Source organism: Manis pentadactyla, chromosome 3 (assembly GCF_030020395.1).
Source record: "Manis pentadactyla isolate mManPen7 chromosome 3, mManPen7.hap1, whole genome shotgun sequence".
Lineage (NCBI taxonomy): Eukaryota > Metazoa > Chordata > Mammalia > Pholidota > Manidae > Manis > Manis pentadactyla.
The window spans coordinates 112,176,897-112,196,086 of NC_080021.1; the positions used below are offsets into that span (position 1 = coordinate 112,176,897).

The 19,190-nt window shown below is 43.5% G+C and overlaps 1 protein-coding gene across 20 annotated transcripts in view; it reads left to right on the forward strand.

Moving 5' to 3' along the window:
* Positions 1-19,190, forward strand: part of KIAA1217 (KIAA1217 ortholog) — a 638,036-nt gene that overhangs the window by 576,100 nt on the left and 42,746 nt on the right. For 16 of the 20 annotated variants that reach the window (XM_036880951.2, XM_036880948.2, XM_036880956.2 and 13 more), the window contains 2 exons: positions 10,327-10,431; positions 10,953-11,002. In XM_036880951.2, the coding sequence (XP_036736846.2) occupies positions 10,327-10,431; positions 10,953-11,002 (155 nt within the window). The remainder of the gene's footprint in view (positions 1-10,326; positions 10,432-10,952; positions 11,003-19,190) is intronic. The other 4 variants (XM_036880950.2, XM_036880955.2, XM_036880953.2 and 1 more) reach the window with 1 other exon arrangement.

Sequence of the window (19,190 nt, forward strand, 5' to 3'; positions counted from 1 at the left end):
ACAACACGAGCATCTACCTCGTAGGAGGGAACAGCTCATCACAGTTAGTGAGTACTGTGCCAGACACTTAGCAGGTGCTCAAGAGTTCCTACTTTGAGCAAAGCACTTAGCTAAATGCTCCTAAACAGAGCGATTAATACACAGAGATGGCTAGGACACAGGAGTGTGTCTGAAGAATCAGGGAGACAAATCACTGAGTATAAAGCCAGGAAGAACATAAAGCAGGCAGGGGGTGTGGGAGAGAATAAAGTGTGAACAGGAGAAGGGAATTAGCTGGGCTTAAAGATCCAAATTAATGTTTAGAATATGAAAGCCACTTACAAATCATTTTAGGACAGTAGTCAGGGGCACACCTCTTCTTGGGTCCATGAGCAAAAAGACAAGCCAGGATCAGGGCATCCTTTTTAAACTGCACCTAAGCTATATCATGGATGATAAAGATGCCAAATCAGGTAGAGGTGAATTATTAGGTTATCTGTTTTGATGCCTAATAGTGCCTGACTGATTCAGCTCTTGTCTGAATTGCTTTTCCATGTAGCTCTAATTATGGATCAATAAATGTTTATTGAGCTCCTCTTATGGGCTTAGCTGTGGACTGGAGGCTTTACAGGCTACAAAGAAACATCGATGTGGTCCCCACACACAAGGAATATAAACTAGGAGACTGCCTTAAAACATTGAAGCCAAATGTGTACATCACAGAAGTTATACCATGGTTAAGTGCAGAAGCTCTGCAGTATGAATGCCTACTAAATAACTGTTTTGCAACAACAGCCAGATCAGTAGGATTTCATTCGTGGGTGATACCCAAGGATGCTTTTCTTGTTACCCTGAGAATGACAGCATCTCCTAGTGAAGCAGAGAGAAAAGAAGAGGCTGTGCCCCAAGTCCCTGAGAGGGAAAATGTCTGTCCCTGAGGCTGGAGCTCCAAGTGGTGATTTGTTCCCAACATCTCCAAGTCCAGCTACAAAGTCAGGACACGTTTTCCTTGAAAACAATGAGGAACAATGAGAGGACTAATAATACATCATAGGTTAAAGAGGCCTCCGTGGGCCAGCTGGAGATCCAACCACCATTTATTCCAAGTTCTAAACAATGAAAGTACAAGCAAACTTCTCAATTACAAGCCTGTGATAATTTGGGGACTGCTTGTATATAATTAATTCCAAAGAAGTGAAATAGACAACAATTGCTATGAATTCAGAAAAAGGAGTGCTTTCCTCAACTCATACTGGTCTGGGAGCTCTCATGAGAATATCGAGATGGACCAGAATTTAAGTGATTTTTATACAAAATGAAATGAAGGGATATCATTTGGAAAGACTAAGCTTTATCCAAAATTTGCTGTATGTCTACCATTGTGGTGCCTATAAAAGTGACATCTGGATATGATGTTTTGCCACTCTCAGAAGTCAAATAAGTGCTGAAAAATTGAATTATTACTCTGTTCACAGGCATATAATATTATCTGCTTGCAGTCCTTAGGTTACTAGGTTCAGGCAAGAGCTTCTGATAAATGAGCTACTAAGGTCTATGTTACTTAAAACAAATCAGTTTCTCCCAAGGAAAGCTGTCATCTGTCACTAATTAGATGAAGTGAAAATGTGTCCCAGTATCTCCTTTGAATATTCATGAGGTGCAGTCAATCAAACGCCTTAGGTCTGAAACCAGAAACTAAACCAGCGTAACCTCACTACTTTGAGAATCACCTTTCCTTGCCTTCTTCAAATAGAAGACGAATAAACGTTTATGTACAGGTTCAGCCTCCTTGAAAGATGGCAAGATCAGGTGAATGTAGAGTTGGGTGGCTACAGCCCAGCCATCTTCAGATGGGTCTCATCCAAGTAGCCCCGTGGTCCAGCCACTGGGTAATCCTCAGGTCTCATGACGTCCAGGCCACATCTTGTGTATAGTTGTCCTTCTGTCTGATGGAGATCTTGGAGTTTACACTTGTCTTTATTTGAATTTCAAAACTTATTTTCATGAATGAAGTGATTCAAAGATATAGCCAGGTCGAAGCATTAATTCGAACTTGCAAAAATTGCAGGTCTTAAATAATCTGGATTGCCCACTACACTCATGCACTGCCAACTGGTTTTACCAGTAAATACCCATTCTCCCTCCTCCATCCTCCAAGCTGAAGAGATCTTGGAGCCCTGACTTTACTATACAAGAACAAATGGACAGGAGACTTTCCCACTGTCCACTGACTGGAGTCCCTCTAGTCAATGATGTTTTCACTATCACTATGTCTCAGTATTTTTTGTCTTTGTAATAAAGACATTGTCTCCCTAACTTCTAAACCAGCATGGGTATTGAAAAAGGAAAAAAAGAAAGAAACACACCAGAGAGGCCAAGTATAGGAAATACCTGCCTTCTTTTTCCTCAGAGTTATCATCTTTTGAATCCATCTTAAGGTTTTACAGATCAAAAGCAGGTGGGAATGGGGAGCTTATTTCCACAGCCCCCTCAGTGTCACTAAGAGACCATCTCTGTAGCCTCTGACACCATCTCTCCTTGGAAGGTAAATTACAGGCTCTTTGTTCAGGCAGCAGAACATGAATGAACAGCTATTCATACTGGTTTCTACCCGTCCAAAATGTCACTTCCAGAGCATGAATATTAACAGCTTCCCTCTGGGAAGAGAAAGAAAATGCAAAGTAGGTGATTTCATAAAGCACAGTATAGGCTTGCCCTGGAGAGGAAAGACTGTCTCCCAGGGGGGTGGAGTGCCCCACCCCAGATGGTGAGTCAGTACTTGAGGCAGCTCAGAGCCATGCAGGGAGCACTGGGAGTGGGGTCTGCAGGCAACTAGCTGTGTGTCTTTGGAGAACCCCTGCCTGGCTGAGCCTCCATGCCCTTTGCTATAACGGGAGCCCGGTAGCTATGACTTCACAAGGATTCTGTGCAGTTTAAAGGAAAGTGGGTATAAAGTCACTTTGTGAATTGGGAAGTCCTCAATAAATAAGTCTTTCTGACATAAAATCATGAAGCCGGAGCCCCTTGCAGAAAGGAACAGCAGTGGCTCTTTTCTGCAGGATGGTTGGGTCTGCCCATTTGGATGTGAGAGACTGCAAGTCATCACGCCTGCCCTGGGACCGCATTATGGTCCCAGCCAGAGCAGCCTGCCCAGAAAGTTGTGAAATAGAGTCAAGGCCACCTGGAGCATTCCCAAGCACATTTGCTGTGTTGGGCAGAACGCTGTCGGAAATGGATGACTTTACCCATTGGGCGCACAGGCCTGGGTGTGGCTGAGCTTTGCCTGAGCCACTGGGCCTGCGGGGCCATTTATTTATTTATTTTTTTGGCTTCAGTCCAGATCACTGAACCGGAATGGAAAGAAAACTATAGGGCCTCATAAGTTCCTTCCAACCAGAAAATTCTGTAACCCTAGAATTGTTAAGTCTGGCAGGATTTCAGACATGGTATTCTTTGGGTGTGGGGCATCAGAAACTGGACGCCTGTCTTTCACAAGGCGTTGCAGCCGTGGAGGGAGCCCTGTCTCTGCTGCCTGCTGACAGTTCCTTCTGCCTCTTCCCTCCCCTGTCCCCAGCTCCCAGCTCACCGGCATCCTGGGCTTGGGCTTGTTGGGACTTCCCTCCCTCCAGGACTGTGCTTGTGCTCCTCCTCTGCTCGTGTGCTCTTCCACCAGACAGCCACCTAGCTGGCGCCTCCCAGCGTTAGGACTTCACTCCAGTGGCGGCAGCTCAACCAGCCCTTTCCCAGCCATCTTGTCTGAAGTTGCAACATCTACACACACACCACACACACACACACACACACACACACACACAGTGTAACTAAATTGTATACACATAGTTCACTACTTATTTATTCATGTACCGTTACCCTCCCTGTCTAGAATGTAAGCTCCACAGAACAGCAAGCCCTTTGTTTTATTCACTGCTGTATCCCTAGCACCTGTACCTGCACACATGCTGTCTCCTTGGTCCATTTCCCACATCTCTGTACAATGACAGCCCCGTGGGACAGGGAAGGCCATTGTTATTCAAGTTTGACTGTTGAGGACTCAGAGACATTAAGTGATGGATGAGTGTAAATTTGTATCTCCCCTTGGAAGTCTGTTGGGCAACTCAAACTCAGCACGTCCACAAATGAACTTCTCTCTTCCCACTCCAAGGTGTGCATCTCAGGCATGACCACTTCATTCATCCATTACTTAGGTCAAAAACCTTGGCATCATCTTGATGGCTGTCTCTCATGCTCCACATTTGGACAACCAGAGAATGCTTTAGATCCACATCCAAACATCCCTTGACTCTAGCCATTGCTCTCGACACCGCCACCACCCATACCTGATCTGCCACGATGGCCTCCTACCTGGTCCCCAGCCCATCCCCACCCACCGCTGGAGTCAGCACTGATCTAGGTTAACTCCTTGGTCCAGCAGCTTTGCTCCCATTAAACTGTATTAGTCTAATCCTTCTTCACTTGCCCAAGAACTCTCCAAAAATACACTATTCTCTCCCTCTTCTTCCCCTGGCTGACTGCTGCCATTCTTTTTGGCTTCATTCACATCTGTTCTCCAAAGGAGTTGCTCTCACCCAGCTGATGCTCTGTCACCATCACACAGGAGCACTTGACCACTCCAAGCACATGCACATCACAGAGGGTCATGTGAAGCCTGGGGTGAAGAAGAAGGCATTTCCTCCCTGCACCTTCCACAGTGCTCACACTCGGTAGTAGTTGTTGAATTGAACTGAAGTTTTTGGTAATCAAACATAAAGCTTTTAGGGGAATCAAGTTTTTAGGCAATCAAGCTTTTAGGAGAAACATTAGCAGCTGCTAATACATGAAGAACTATTAATTACAGGGAATACCACCACGTCCACTGCATTCTCTCTTTCCATCACATCATAAACTTTCAATGCCATGGTGAATTTAGGAATAAAGAAACGGTTTTTCTTCCCCAGATCCTTGTAAATAGGACTCCATTTTTGCCTGTTTCTTGCAGTTGTCATTCAATGTGTGTATCTTCGTGGGCCATCAGTAAAATGCAGAGCATCCAGACGAACCCCTTTATTTTGGTCATTCTGGCTTTCCTGCCTTGGGGAAAACCTGGTTGCCTGATGAGAGGGTACCACACTCTGTGTCCTTGAAGTATCAGCAGAAGGAATTGATGTGGGAAGAAATAGGAGGGGCCATTCCTACTCATTTATGCTCCTCCTCAGTGAGTCAGAAGCAAAGTCTGTCCGGTTTTAGAAACGGCAAAGCCGAGAAGGAGGTCGGACACAGGAGAACCTAGTCAGCACAGTGGAGAGAGTGGGGGTCCACCCAGTGAGGGGCAGGGAAGTTAAAAGGAATTTCTGGACAGTCCTGATGGCTGGGGATACAGGAAGTAAGGATGCAGGTGAAGAGCTGGTGTGTGTGTACAAGAGAACAAACGATAACCAGTAATCGCTATACTTAAAGGGGATTTTAGAGTTTCAGATCTAAATGGTAAACCCACACCAAGTAAGAATTTAAGGTCAGAGTATGTCTATGAAGGAAAGTTTGAAGATCTATAATGCCAGTCTTTTGGAAGTTTCCAGCACAGATGTTGAAGCTGCAAAGGAGGATGGACTGGAATGTGACGGGCAGGAGGCTGACTTCCCCTGCTGGCGTCATCCAAGGATGTGAGGGAATTTCCTAGATGCTGGTAGAGAACTTCTGGTTGAGTAATTCAGAATTCAGGAGCAGGGCAGTCGGGACAGATGATAGGGTGAAGTGACAATACCTAGTCTTCCTTCTCCATGAGCAGAGGGCAAGGCGAGAGATAGCAGCCTTCAAGGTCAGGGTTATAAGTAATATTCCCTCATGACCCATCTTTATATAAGGACTATAAAAAAAGCAGAAGTCAGGATCTTTACCCCAAAGCGGCACACAATGGTAGGAGGACAATATGAATGCATACAAAGCATTGTGGCCCCATTGCCATCTCCACCAACTCTGTCCATATCTCCTCCATAAATCTAGATATTTCAGTGAGGAGCTAAATTTATTGGGAGGTTTTGGAAGAATGTTTTTAGTTTTACAGTTTTTTCACCAATAGGTTAACTTTGGACAGAAAGAAAAGGGTCATTGCTCAGGGTCCTATTTGAAACTTTACCACAAGTTCAGATAATTTGAATTCCAGTGTTCTGCTGAATTCATCTGAAAACAGTGTCTTTAATTACTCTGGGTTTTTTTCCTCATACCAGAGAATCAGGGCATGAGCAAGCAAGGGCAGGCAGAGGCTAGCCATAAGCCAGTTCAGTTTTCAGTTCTGGAAAATGCCTTTGGCACTGTCAGGACAAAAGGGCTTTAATTCACTTAGATTTCTCCCAGAAAAAAAAAGAGAAGCGACTCTGTGAAAGAAAGATACTGCTTTAGAAGGATGACACGTTATTCACTCCTGTGTCCACGACAGCTTGCACCACACCCAGCGCACATTAAATGCTCAGAACCATTTGTTGATTGCTCATTGACAGTTAATCAGTTTCTGTGGGGAGGAAGATGACAGGGAATGAGTAGCAACTGAAAAAAAATCACAAAATGTTAGAAATAGAAGTGGATTGATGGACCACCTAGTAAGCACTCTCCGAATGCCAGCCGGGCTCCTACAGTGGTTACTGACCCTCCCGTGCCGATGCGTTTCAGCATCCGGAGCTGGCAAGGAAGGTGAATGCTTGACTGAAGGCTGGTCAGGGCAGCTCAGCTGGCTGGTTGCAGCCAGCTCCCTACCAGTTCCATTGGATAGTAAAGACATATCCTTAGGGATTCATTATAAGGGAATTAGCAGTCTCACACTTATTGGGGCATTGACTTGTTTTTTAATAGCCATTAATTCACTTAGATATACAATGATACGGGCTTAATTCAGACTTAATGGGGCCTTGGTCAGTACAAAGATACATCTCTCATCAAAAATGTTGCCGGGGAAAACTTGAATCAAACAGTATAGATGAAGTTACTGGCTGAACACATGTCCCCGTGGGCAGCTTCTTTCCTCCCTCGGGCCTGCCTGAGGTCAGAGGAGGTAGACCATGAGTAGTCTGGGTTTTGCTTCATCCTCACAGACAGACGTGGGGCTCACAGCGAAGCCGGTTGTAGGAACAGGAATTTAAATCCTGGGATCTGCACTTTCTCTGGATTGGACTTGAATTTTTTATTAAGGTCATGCTGGAGCCCCAGAAAGATAAATTCAGCTGGGCTGACTTATGGCACTAAATGACTAGTTAACCATGCATACTAATCACATAAATATGGTTTATGGAAAGGTATAAAATGGTTTATAATACCACTTTTAAACCATCTTTTCCAACAGTAATTATGCCAGTCCTGTAATACCTTAAACCAAGAGATACTGGCAAGAATTAGTTTAAGTATCTTAATATTCTGATGATTATCGTACAAAATGGTCACTGCAATAAAATGACAGGGCCGTATTTAATTTCTCTTCTCCCACTGCATTTCTCTTTTTTCGCTTTCACACTAAAACACACTTTATAACATTTCATCATGGGAGAAGCCTGCATAAGTTTCCAGTTGCTGTGATTTAGTTAAACCATAAAATTGTTTCCAGATTACCAACCATGAAATAGAAAGACAATCTTATTTATGAATTTATAAATGAGATAATATCTCTCAAATGGATCCTGAAACCAGAAACATTTTGATGATTAAATAGGAGGGGAAAAGTTTTCTCATTACCACGTGTCAAAAGAATTGTATTTTCGTAAAGTGGTTTTGGCTGAGATGGAATACGCATGTGGGGTCAGTGTGTGCGATGCCTAGGCTGCACGCAGGCCCTGCTGTTTGCTGGGCAGTGGGAGGAAATTGCTGCCCCTTGGCTGTCAAGCTCAAGTGTTCTGAATTCTCAAGGTTATGACAGAACATGCTTCCTTGCTGGTGGCCCTGGCAGTGACATAGCTCAGGGGAGGCCACCTAGGGGACATTCACTCCTGTCCTCACAGATAAAAAAGGAGAAAACCAAGCCCTAGGCTAAATATAGGACTTTTGCTCTAAAGCATCCAGATTCTCATCCCAGACAGTTCCACAGTTATGTCCACACCACCCCAGAGGAATAAGGAACTTGGAGTGCTATTTGGAGGTTGTCTTTCTCTGCCTCCGAAACCATGGTCTTGGGGGAGCCCAATGAGAAGCCAAGTACCCACTGAGCCAAGGATAATACCAATGGTGTGTCTGATGCCCTCTGGACGCCCATTTGGAGACCACGCAACCTATGCTGTAAAGTCTGCAGTTCTAACCACAGTGGTCAGTCACTTGAAAATGATGTCCTGAATCTGAAATGACTCAGGTGCTTTGATTTGGTTTTTAATGCTACTGCTCTTCTTTGTCAAACCAGGTAGTGAGGGCTATTAAGCAGAGAGGAATCAGAAAGAACTGACTTAGCTCCCATCAAGATTGTGCCTGACACCAATCTTGGAATCCCTTCTGCCATGTTCCTCCTGCCAGATTCTCATTTACCCTCTACAGTCCTAGACTTTATACTTCTTACATGTCTTAATAGTCCTACCTCCTGCACGTAGTTAGGTTTTGACCACGCCTTCCTATCCTACACTCTGGCTTCACAGAATCCTTTTAGCTACTTCCTAGCCAAAGTTGTCTAGACTCTGCAAATACCATGCCACTTAAAAGAAGAAGAAGAAAGAAATCCTTTGCATTGCCTAGGAGTGTGTAAGAGCAGGAAACTAGTGCGAGGTCACTCTGAATGCACTTCCACTCTTAGGGTCATGAGTTTGACTCCCAGTACCACCATGGGAAGACTGGGGGCTCTGGACAGCTTTGAACACATACTCTGCAGGGCCCCTTGGAAGTCATGCATTTCCCAAGAGCCCATTTGTTGGAGTCTGTATCTCCCACGTGGCAGGCAGCATGATCAGCCGCCACCCCATCATTTCTGAGATGCCATTGTTACTTGGGTCTGATAAACTTGGGATTTCCCTTGGGTGTTTACTACCCTGATTTACTGACTAGAATTTCTTCCTAAGTTTTCTCATTGGCCTGCTTCCTTTGGGTTATATTCCAAAGGGCCAATACAAGGCCAAAACGTTGTGTATGGACATTACCCTTGAAAATCCTCTTGATTGCCATAAAGTTCAAGATACAGACACAGCATCTCTCAATTAATCCCACTTTACCAGTTATTTTTTTTCCTAGTGAAAGAACAGAATACCATGATTTTTTCCACTGGGCACCAGATAAGGTAGTGGGCTGGGACTTAAAGGCCACGAAGTGTGAATATGCTATTTGTAGTACAAGAATCATCACCGTTCACACTGCAAGAGGCTGTGGGACTAAGACCCACATGAAGAGTGTGGTCACTTCTCTGTGGCAAGCTGCCTCAGTGACCTGCTGTGGGGGTGGTAGCAGGCCAGGTGCTCACACTATGTGGGCTGTTCTCTCTCCCTTTTTAGGGTTGTAACTACCACATACATGTCATTGAATTCACATGCGGTGACATGTCTGATGCCCACTGGTACTTAGTAGAGGTCCCTTTGTTGGGATGGTGTTTTTATAATGTGCTGAAAATAATGGGAAGAGCTCCATGAAACTGCCATTGTCTGAGGTCCAGAAAAGAGAGCCTTTTTCAAAAGCTAGCTGAATTGTGAAGTAGCATAGAAAGCCCTGAACGGAGAAGTGTAGGACCTGTGCGCTGGCAGACTTTTCACTCATGTCTCGAGCTGACCGAGCTGTTAGGGATATTTGTGTTGCTGCTCCATCCTGTACCAGCTCCCAGGCTAAAGTTCCTATGTCATTGGGTTGAGCCACTCTTACCCCTTACCAGACAGGGATTTCAATCATATTTCTCCATGGCATTAAGAGACAGTCATCTGGTCATTCTTGGGCTCCAAAACAAGTTTTACTATACACACAACAAGTATCTCCATCATCTCCACCAAAAGCAGTCAGCAGCCTCCCATCTGAGGAGCACAGCTTAGAAGTCTGGGCCTCCAGGTCATGGCTGGCCTAAGACACCTCTGGTGCCAGAGGTAAAATAGCAAAAGCAGGGCAGAAAGGGCTCAAAACCATGACACACAGACAGGATTATTTCAGAGGGTAATGCTTTTCATTTTTCCAGGAGGCTTCTGCTGATCTGTCCAATGTCTTTTCAGTGAGATTATTGGGTTAATACAAAACTCTTATCATCAAACCTTGAGCTCAGTGGGAATTTACAGGCTCTTGATGTTCTCAGAGCCTGGTTGGGATGAACTCTGGCAGCCTAACAGGTGGTCTCTTTTATAATCCACAGGTGATCACTCACCTGGACAAACCAGTCTGCAAGTCAATATAGCTTTAACAAACAGTTCTCTTGTTTTACAGAGAGAGGATGCAAGCCATGGAGAAACAGATTGCCAGTTTAACTGGCCTTGTTCAGTCGGCGCTTTTTAAAGGGCCCATTACAAGTAATAGCAAAGATGCATCTAGGTAAAAAAAAAAAAAAGAAAGAAAGCAAACCAATTAAACATAATTCAATCTGTTTCTCTCCAATCATTAAGATCATTCATTCATTCAAATCCGTTTTCTTTTAATCATTTCAAGGCTGAAAATATCCCCATCTCTATGAATCATGGTTTGTTTGTTTTCCCTTCTGGTAATTCTTGGTCGAAGGTGACCCTTTGGTCCAAGAAGGGTAAATGAGCTTCCCAGTGCATGTGGCTTCACAGCCCACTGAGCCATGCCTGCAAACTCCATCCCCACGTTTCCACCTCCACCGTCATCTGAAAGTCGCAAGTGCTCCCCGCTACATTCCACCAGCAGTGTCAGATGCACACCTGGGAAGCCTTTCTCACTCTGGCCAGCAGTGCTGCTGACGCTCAAATACCCTCATTGCTTGGTACCATCACTAGCTGCTGCTGATTGCTTGGAATAGTGAATGGAATGGGCAAAAAAAATAAAAGAAGGCGTTTTGGAAACTGTGTAGCTGACTCTCTTTTTCTTTCATTCAGCGAGAAAATGATGAAAGCCACAGCTAGTAAGAACCACACCGATAGTGCAGGTAAGTGTTCATGGACACTCTGGGATGCCTGCAGTTGACCTAGCTGCAGCAACCAGTCTGATTAGCTCTGGCCTGTCAGATGTATAAGCTTTTCCTGGTGGGGGAGGGGTGATTTCAAAGGCTTCCCCAATGACAGCCCACACCACCACACCTTCCCTACCTGAGGCAGAAATTTGGGTGAGTCATCCATGGGTGGGGGTGGGGTCAGTGAGCCCAAGTCCCTCTGCTCTCCCTTCAGGCTTCATTCATTTATTCATGAATATAGCCACACATTTAACAAATATATATGCTCCTGGGCAAGGACAGTGGACATCACTCAAACCAGGCTGCCCACCTAGGTTCCCAATCGTGTGGGTAAACCAGATAGGGGACAAGTAATTAAATGGGGAGAGGGGGAAGCGGTAAGAAGTAGTTCAGGATGAATGTTTAACCAACAGATCTAGTCTCGATTAAAGTTACTTTGCTGAGGAAGTGACACAAACTGACTTCTGAAGGACAGACAGCACTCAAGTGAGTGAGGGAGGAGGGGAAGAGCCATCTGCCTGAGGAAAGGTGTACAAATACTGTGGCAAGGAATTTAGACATTATTCTTAGTGCAAAGGGAAGCCCCTACAATGGAGAAGGACCTCAGCCGTGCCGCAATCTGGGAATGGATGAGAGAGGAGCCCCAGCAGGCAAGGCAGGAGAGTGCGTGCTCCCAGCGTGTCTGCTTTTTAAATACCAGCATCCCTTCCCACAAAAGAGGTCCCAAGTTTATTGTCAGTGCGGCTCACTACTGTCCAGGTTTATCTGATGTATATCTTACTCTGCAGGCTCAAGGCAGGCTTCTCAAGAACATGAGGTCTTTCCTCCCATTGGGTTAGAAATAGAAATCATTTCCAGGGACATGTTTGGCTACAGAATTACACAGGAGGCATGTGGCAAAGTGGGTGAAACACCTAGTTTGGAGAAGCCACAGGGTGTGGTGCCCTGTGGTAGAGCAGGCAGACTGGGGGCTGCAGCTGAGACCCCTGTGAGTCCTGAGCCGCACAGGTTCCACACAGGCCGCTCAGCTGTGAAGCCAGCTGGGTGTTCTCCTGGCATTCCCAGCTGTGGAAGGGTTTGTTGGTTTATTTAGAAATCAGTCATGAGCTTGGCTGCAGCCTGAGAATTAGTGCACAGAAATTGCTAAACTGGTCTTGAGACTAGTTGCCACTTTGTTTTGCAGGTATTTATTTATTCATTTATTTCCTGATCTATTACGAATTTAGGGAAAAGGAGGAATCTATTGAACTCATGGAAATGAGAGAGTAGAAGGGTAGTTACCAGGGGCTGGGGGTTGGGGAAATGAGGAGTTGTTGGTCCAAAAGGACAAACTTCCCGTTAAAGGGGGAAGTGAGTTCTGGGGATCCAGTGCACAGCATGATGATTATAGGTAACAATACTGAACTATTTCCAAGATCTTAAGTTGTTCTCACCACAGAAAAGAAATGGTAATTATGTGATGTGATGAACATGTTAGCTAACATGATAGTGGTAATCATGTTGCAGTACATAAGTGTATCAAATCAATACATTGTACACCTTAAAATTTACACAATGTTATATGCCAATTACATCTCAATAAAGTGTGTGTGGGGTGCAGGGGTGGGGAACAAAAGGAGGCCAATGAACTAAAACCTTCCATTCCTTGGGATTCTATGCTAGAAATGACCAGTATCTGATGCCAGTGTTCTGGTCAACGTGTACATGCTCTCTTACATTCTCCTTTTTTTCTTTTTTCACTTTCGATGACATCACCATCATCATCATCATGGGGCACATTTAGGGAGGGTTTCCTCTGTACCAGACGCTGAGGCCTTTTCGTGCATGAACTAACTCCTGACATCCTCATGGGACAAGCAGAACCTGTAGTCTCATGTTCCAGGTGTGAGGCCTGAACAACACATCCATGTGGCCCACCCATCTGTCACGTTCTCTCATTCCTTTGTGTGAAGATGCTCCAGTCCCTTTAAAGATGCATTAAGTTGCATAATGCATAAGTTCAGTTCTTTGTTTTGAACAATTTGGTAAATGTATTTTGGAGCAGGTGGAGAGGAGAGGATGTGATTTCCTTGGGATGTCTGTCCCCAAGTGGAATCAGTAAGTCCAAAGGGATGAACCCGAGCTGCACTGACAGCGGGCTGCCAGTTTGCTCTTCTGAAAGGCTGAGCCAGTTTGCAGCGCCACCGGCAGCGTGCACAAACGCTTCCTCCCCCGCATCTCTGCTGAGTATGGGCTGTCTCATTCTAAGGCGTCAGGTCTAGATGTGGTCCACAGGGCTTCTGTTGCCATGGCATCCTTGTACAGTGCACAAAATGTATCAGTTCTTCCTGAATCCTGGGAAGTAAGCTACCAGAGAAGAAGTGTTATCCCTTTTTGGTAGACAAGTACATGGAATTATATAGAAGTTAAGGAGCTCATTTGGCCCAGAGTAAATGGAAAAGAGGAACCCAAACTTCCTGTTTGGTTTACTGTGGATGTAAGAGAACATAAGGAACCTGCCATTTTGAAGACATACCTGGTGTTTTAAACTGTGTATTATATCATCTAACACACATAACCCCCCATAAGGAAGATGCTAGCCACACAGCTAGTAAGACAGATTGGCCAATGCCCAAATCCATGTTCTTTCTATTGCAATAGGACACATACATATCACATCAAATTTGTGTTTAATGATATTCATATTAAGATATACTCAACTGAAGTAACTTACCTAAGGGTGGATTTGGTCAGAGAAAGGGGAAGTATTGCCTGGAAAGGGTGAGATGGACAGAAAACAGCAAGGCTCTGAGGTCGAACTGCTTGCCAACTCCCCTTCCTAGGCTGGCATGTTGGACACAGAACATGTTGAACCGAGAATGAGACCACCATGCATGTGAGTACGGAGAGCAGATCTCAGGTCCTATGAATCTAATCTGGAGAGGGATTCATTCACCACTCACCATATCCAGCTCCATCCATAGATTTCAGGGTACCTGCCTATAGATCTCAGCCTACTGCTGCCACCCGCAGGCTTCTACACTTGCCGGCACTCCAGGAGAACAGGGGAGGCTGGCAGAGGCTCCTCCTGCCTACTCTGCTCAGAGAAGTAATCCTAGCAGTGGGGCTTCCCTCTGTGCCAGACACCAGACTAAGCAGTTTACATGTGGTAATTCCATTATCTCACACAATAACCCTTACACCCATTTTACGGATTAGGAAACTGAGGGGAGAGAGGTTAAGTTACGTACTCAAAAACAGACAACTAGGAAGTGGATACTGGGAATGATTTCAAGGTTTCTGGTTCAAATAATAGAGTGGATAATAGTGCCACTGGCTAAAATTAGGCCAACAGAGACAGAAAGGTTTGGGGGAGATGAAGAGAAATAATGGATTTGACCTACATGTGGGAAGTTCCTGTAGCAACATCAAGGTATTGCTCTATGGATCTGAGCATTATTATAAACTAGAGCACAGATGTGGGAGACCATGGCAGGTGGTGGTAGGAGAAGGGGCCTTCCTAGAAACATGTCCAGTGACAGGAGAAATGGGCCCAGGAAGTACACCCCATGATTTATAAGTTTGGCTGAGGAAGAAATTAGAAAATAGATTGCCCTAGATGGAGCAGTGGAGAGGTATGAAGGTGAGCAACAGGGAAGTTTAAAACTGACCAAGAAGGAAAGAAGTGGCTAACAAAGCTGACTGTCACATCAGGGAGATGTTATGTCAGCCCAGCATCTATCTGTGGGGTTGATGGCTGACCATTGCCACCTCCTAAACAGCCACTTCAGTGAATGAGGTGTTAGAAACCAGGTTTCATGGTCTAAGAAGTTAGATGAAGAAATTTTACACATCAGTGTGGGTTCCATAAAGAAATTTGGTTGTGAAAGATACTTTTTTTTTTTTTTGAGAGGGCATCTCTCATATTTATTGATCAAATGGTTGTTAACAACAATAAAATTCTGTATAGGGGACTCAATGCTCAATGCACAATCATTAATCCACCCCAAGCCTAATTCTCATCAGTCTCCAATCTTCTGAAGCATAACGAACAAGTTCTTACATGGTGAACAAATTCTTACATAGTGAATAAGTTCTTACATGGTGAACAGTGCAAGGGCAGTCATCACAGAAACTTTCGGTTTTGATCACGCATTATGAACTATAAAGAATCACGTCAAATATGAATATTCGTTTGATTTTTATACTTGATTTATATGTGAATCCCACATTTCTCCCTTATTATTATTATTATTATTATTTTTAAATAAAATGCTGAAGTAGTAGGTAGATGCAAGATAAAGGTAGAAAACATAGTTTAGTGCTGTAAGAGGGCAAATGTAGATGATCAGGTGTGTGCCTGTAGACTAAGTGTTAATCCAAGCTAGACAAGGGCAATGAAACATCCACGGATGCAGAAGATTTCTCTCAAAACAGGGGGGGTGAGGTTCTAGGCCTCACCTCTGTTGATCCCCAGTTTCTCACCTGATGGCCCCCCTGCGACTGTGCCTGTCTTAGGTTGTTCCTCCCTTGAGGAATCTTACCCGTCTCTGGCTAACCAGTCATCTTCCGGGGCCATACAGGGAAATGTGAAGTTGGTAAGTGAGAGAGAAGCCTTATTGTTTGAAAAAGTTAGCTTTTTACTTCTTTGCATATTTATGCCCTGTGGCTTCTATGCCCAGCATTTGTCTTGAGGTATCTTTACCACTTGGAAGAATTATGATACTCGGTAAATTTGATATGAGGCACGAATTCTATTTAAGGGTTGTAATTAGGAAGGAAGAAGAAAAGCTATAGAAGTAGCAGGCGGAAGAAAACATGGGAAGATTGATTATTTCTTTGATATATCTTCTTGTAGAGTAACTTCAGCATGTACAGGTTTTAAGCTACTACTTAAATTGCACACACACATTAACATAATAGGAGTATAGTTACATAACCAAAGCATATCTGTAATTACCAGCCATCTGCAGTGAAACCAAGAAAACCAGTTAGGCACCTTAGGCATTTGTGAAAACTTATCTATGATATGGTGGATATTGTCCAACTGAACTTGAACAGTCTGAGAGAAATCAGACAAATTAAAACAACCCATTCCTGGGGAATGTTCACATCCCATATGTTCTTTTAATAGTAGATAGTCTGTAGTTGTAAGATTTTTGAGCGCTACAACTTGCACTTCTCCTACTTCTTGGTTGAATTCCAACACTATAGATCCAGTCAAATTTGTTATTTTACTGTATGCACAGGCCAGCTTAGATATCTCCTTCTTCATTCCAATGGCAAGTCCAGGAACTGGTGGGATGAATGCAGCTACAACTGCAGCATCTCCTGGATCTTTATTGATGTTTTTTGATGATCATCTTCTGGTATGACTCTTCCAGAGAGTGCTGATGTTGGAAGTTCTTCTTCATATCGTATCTTAGTTAATTTTCTGGGTAGCCAAATTAGGCTTTGATCCTCTGTATAAACACAAACAGACCCTTTGCCCACACTTTGATATGCCCTTTATACCATTGTGTAGAACTCACTGGAGGTCACCACACAGGAACTCCTTTTTTTTTATTTATTTTTTTTTAAGAGAAAGGAATATTATCAGAAAAATGTACCTCCATAGCCGATCATCTGACACCCTTTAAGTGATCAAAATTAAGGATATTTAAAGCATGCATTAATCGTAATCGTTGATTTACAGGTAGTTTTATCCTCTCAGGGAGTAATCCCCCTTTTCTTTCCTTCTTTTCTTTTTTCGTTATCATTAATCTACACTTATATGAAGAATATTATGTTTACTAGGCTCTCCCCTATACCAGGTCCCCCCTATAAACCCCTTTATAGTCACTGTCCATCAGCATAGCAAAATGTTGTAGAATCACTACTTGTCTTCTCTGTGTTTTACAGCCCTCCCCTTTCTCCCACCTCCCCATTATGCATGCTAATCTTAACACCCCTTTCTTCTCCCCACCCCTTATCCCTGCCTACCCACCCATCCTCCCCAGTCCCTTTCCCTTTGGTACCTGTTAGTCCATTCTTGGGTTCTGTGATTCTGCTGCTGTTCTGTTCCTTCAGTTTTTCCTTTGTTCTTATACTCCACAGATGAGTGAAATCATTTGGTATTTCTCTTTCTCTGCTTGGCTTATTTCACTGAGCATAATACCCTCCAGCTCCATCCATGTTGCTGCAAATGGTAGGATTTGCCCTCTTCTTATGGCTGAGTAGTATTCCATTGTGTATATGTACCACATCTTCTTTATCCATTCATCTATCGATGGACATTTAGGTTGCTTCCAATTCTTGGCTATTGTAAATAGTGCTGCGATAAACATAGGGGTGCATTGGTCTTTCTCAAACTTGATTGCTGCGTTCTTAGGGTAAATTCCTAGGAGTGGAATTCCTGGGTCAAATGGTAAGTCTGTTTTGAGCATTTTGATGTACCTCCACACTGCTTTCCACAATGGTTGAAGTAATTTACATTCCCACCAGCAGTGTAGGAGGGTTCCCCTTTCTCCACAGCCTCGCCAACATTTGTTGTTGTTTGTCTTTTGGATGGCAGCCATCCTTACTGGTGTGTGGTGATACCTCATTGTGGTTTTAATTTGCATTTCTCTGATGATTAGCAATGTGGAGCATCTTTTCATGTGTCTGTTGGCCATCTGTATTTCTTTTTTGGAGAACTTTCTGTTCAGTTCCTCTGCCCATTTTTTAATTGGATTATTTGTTTTATGTTTGTTGAGGCGTGTGAGCTCTTAATATATGTTGGACGTCAAGCCTTTATCGGATCTGTCATTTACAAATATATTCTCCCATACTGTAGGGTTCCTTTTTGTTCTATTGATGGTGTCTTTTGCTGTACAGAAGCTTTTTTGCTTAATATAGTCCCACTTGTTCATTTTTGCTGTTGTTTTCCTTGCCCAGGGAGATATGTTCAAGAAGAGGTCACTCATGTTTATGTCTAAGAGGTTTTTGCCTATGTTTTTTTCCAAGAGTTTAATGGTTTCATGACTTACATTCAGGTGTTTGATCCATTTTGAATTTACTTTTGTATATGGGGTTAGACAAAGGTCCAGTTTCATTCTCCTACATGTAGCTGTCCAGTTTTGCCAGCACCATCTGTTGAAGAGACTGTCATTTCGCCATTGTATGTCCATGGCTCCTTTATCGAATATTAATTGACCATATATGTTTGGGTTAATGTCTGGAGTCTGGAGTCTGTTCCACTGGTCTGTGGCTCTGTTCTTGTGCCAGTACCAAATTGTCTTGATTACTATGGCTTTTTAGTAGAGCTTGAAGTTGGGGAGTGAGATCCCCCCTACTTTATTCTTCTTTCTCAGGATTGCTTTGGCTATTCGGGGTCTTTGGTGTTTCCATATGAATTTTTGAATTATTTGTTCCAGTTCTTTGAAGAATGTTGCTGGTAATTTGATAGGGATTGCATGAAATCTGTATATTGCTTTGGGCAGGATGGCCATTTTGATGATATTAATTCTTCCTAGCCACAAGCATGGGATGAGTTGCCATTTGTTAGTGTCCCCTTTAATTTCTCTTAAGAGTGACTTGTAGTTTTCAGAGTATAGGTCTTTCACTTCTTTGGTTAGATTTATTCCTAGGTATTTTATTCTTTTTGATGCAGTTGTGAATGGAATTGTTTTCCTGATTTATCTTTCTATTGGTTCATTGTTAGTGTATAGGAAAGCCACAGATTTCTGTGTGTTAATTTTGTATCCTGCAACTTTGCTGTATTCCGATATCAGTTCTAGTAGTTTTGGGGTGGAGTCTTTAGGGTTTTTTATGTACAATATCATGTCATCTGCAAATAGTGACAGTTTAACTTCTTCTTTACCAATGTGGATTCCTTGTGTTTTTTTTGTTTTGTCTGATTGCCGTGGCTAGGACCTCCAGTACTATGTTAAATAGCAGTGGGGAGAGTGGGCATCCGTGTCTAGTTCCCGATCTCAGAGAAAAAGCTTTCAGCTTCTCGCTGTTCAATATAATGTTGGTTGTGGGTTTATTATATATGGCCTTTATTATGTTGAGGTACTTACCCTCTATTCCCATTTTGCTGAGAGTTTTTATCATGAATAGATGTTGAATTTTGTCATATGCTTTTTCAGCATCTATGGAGATGATCATGTGGTTTTTGTCTTTCTTTTTGTTGATGTGGTGGATGATGTTGATGGATTTTTGA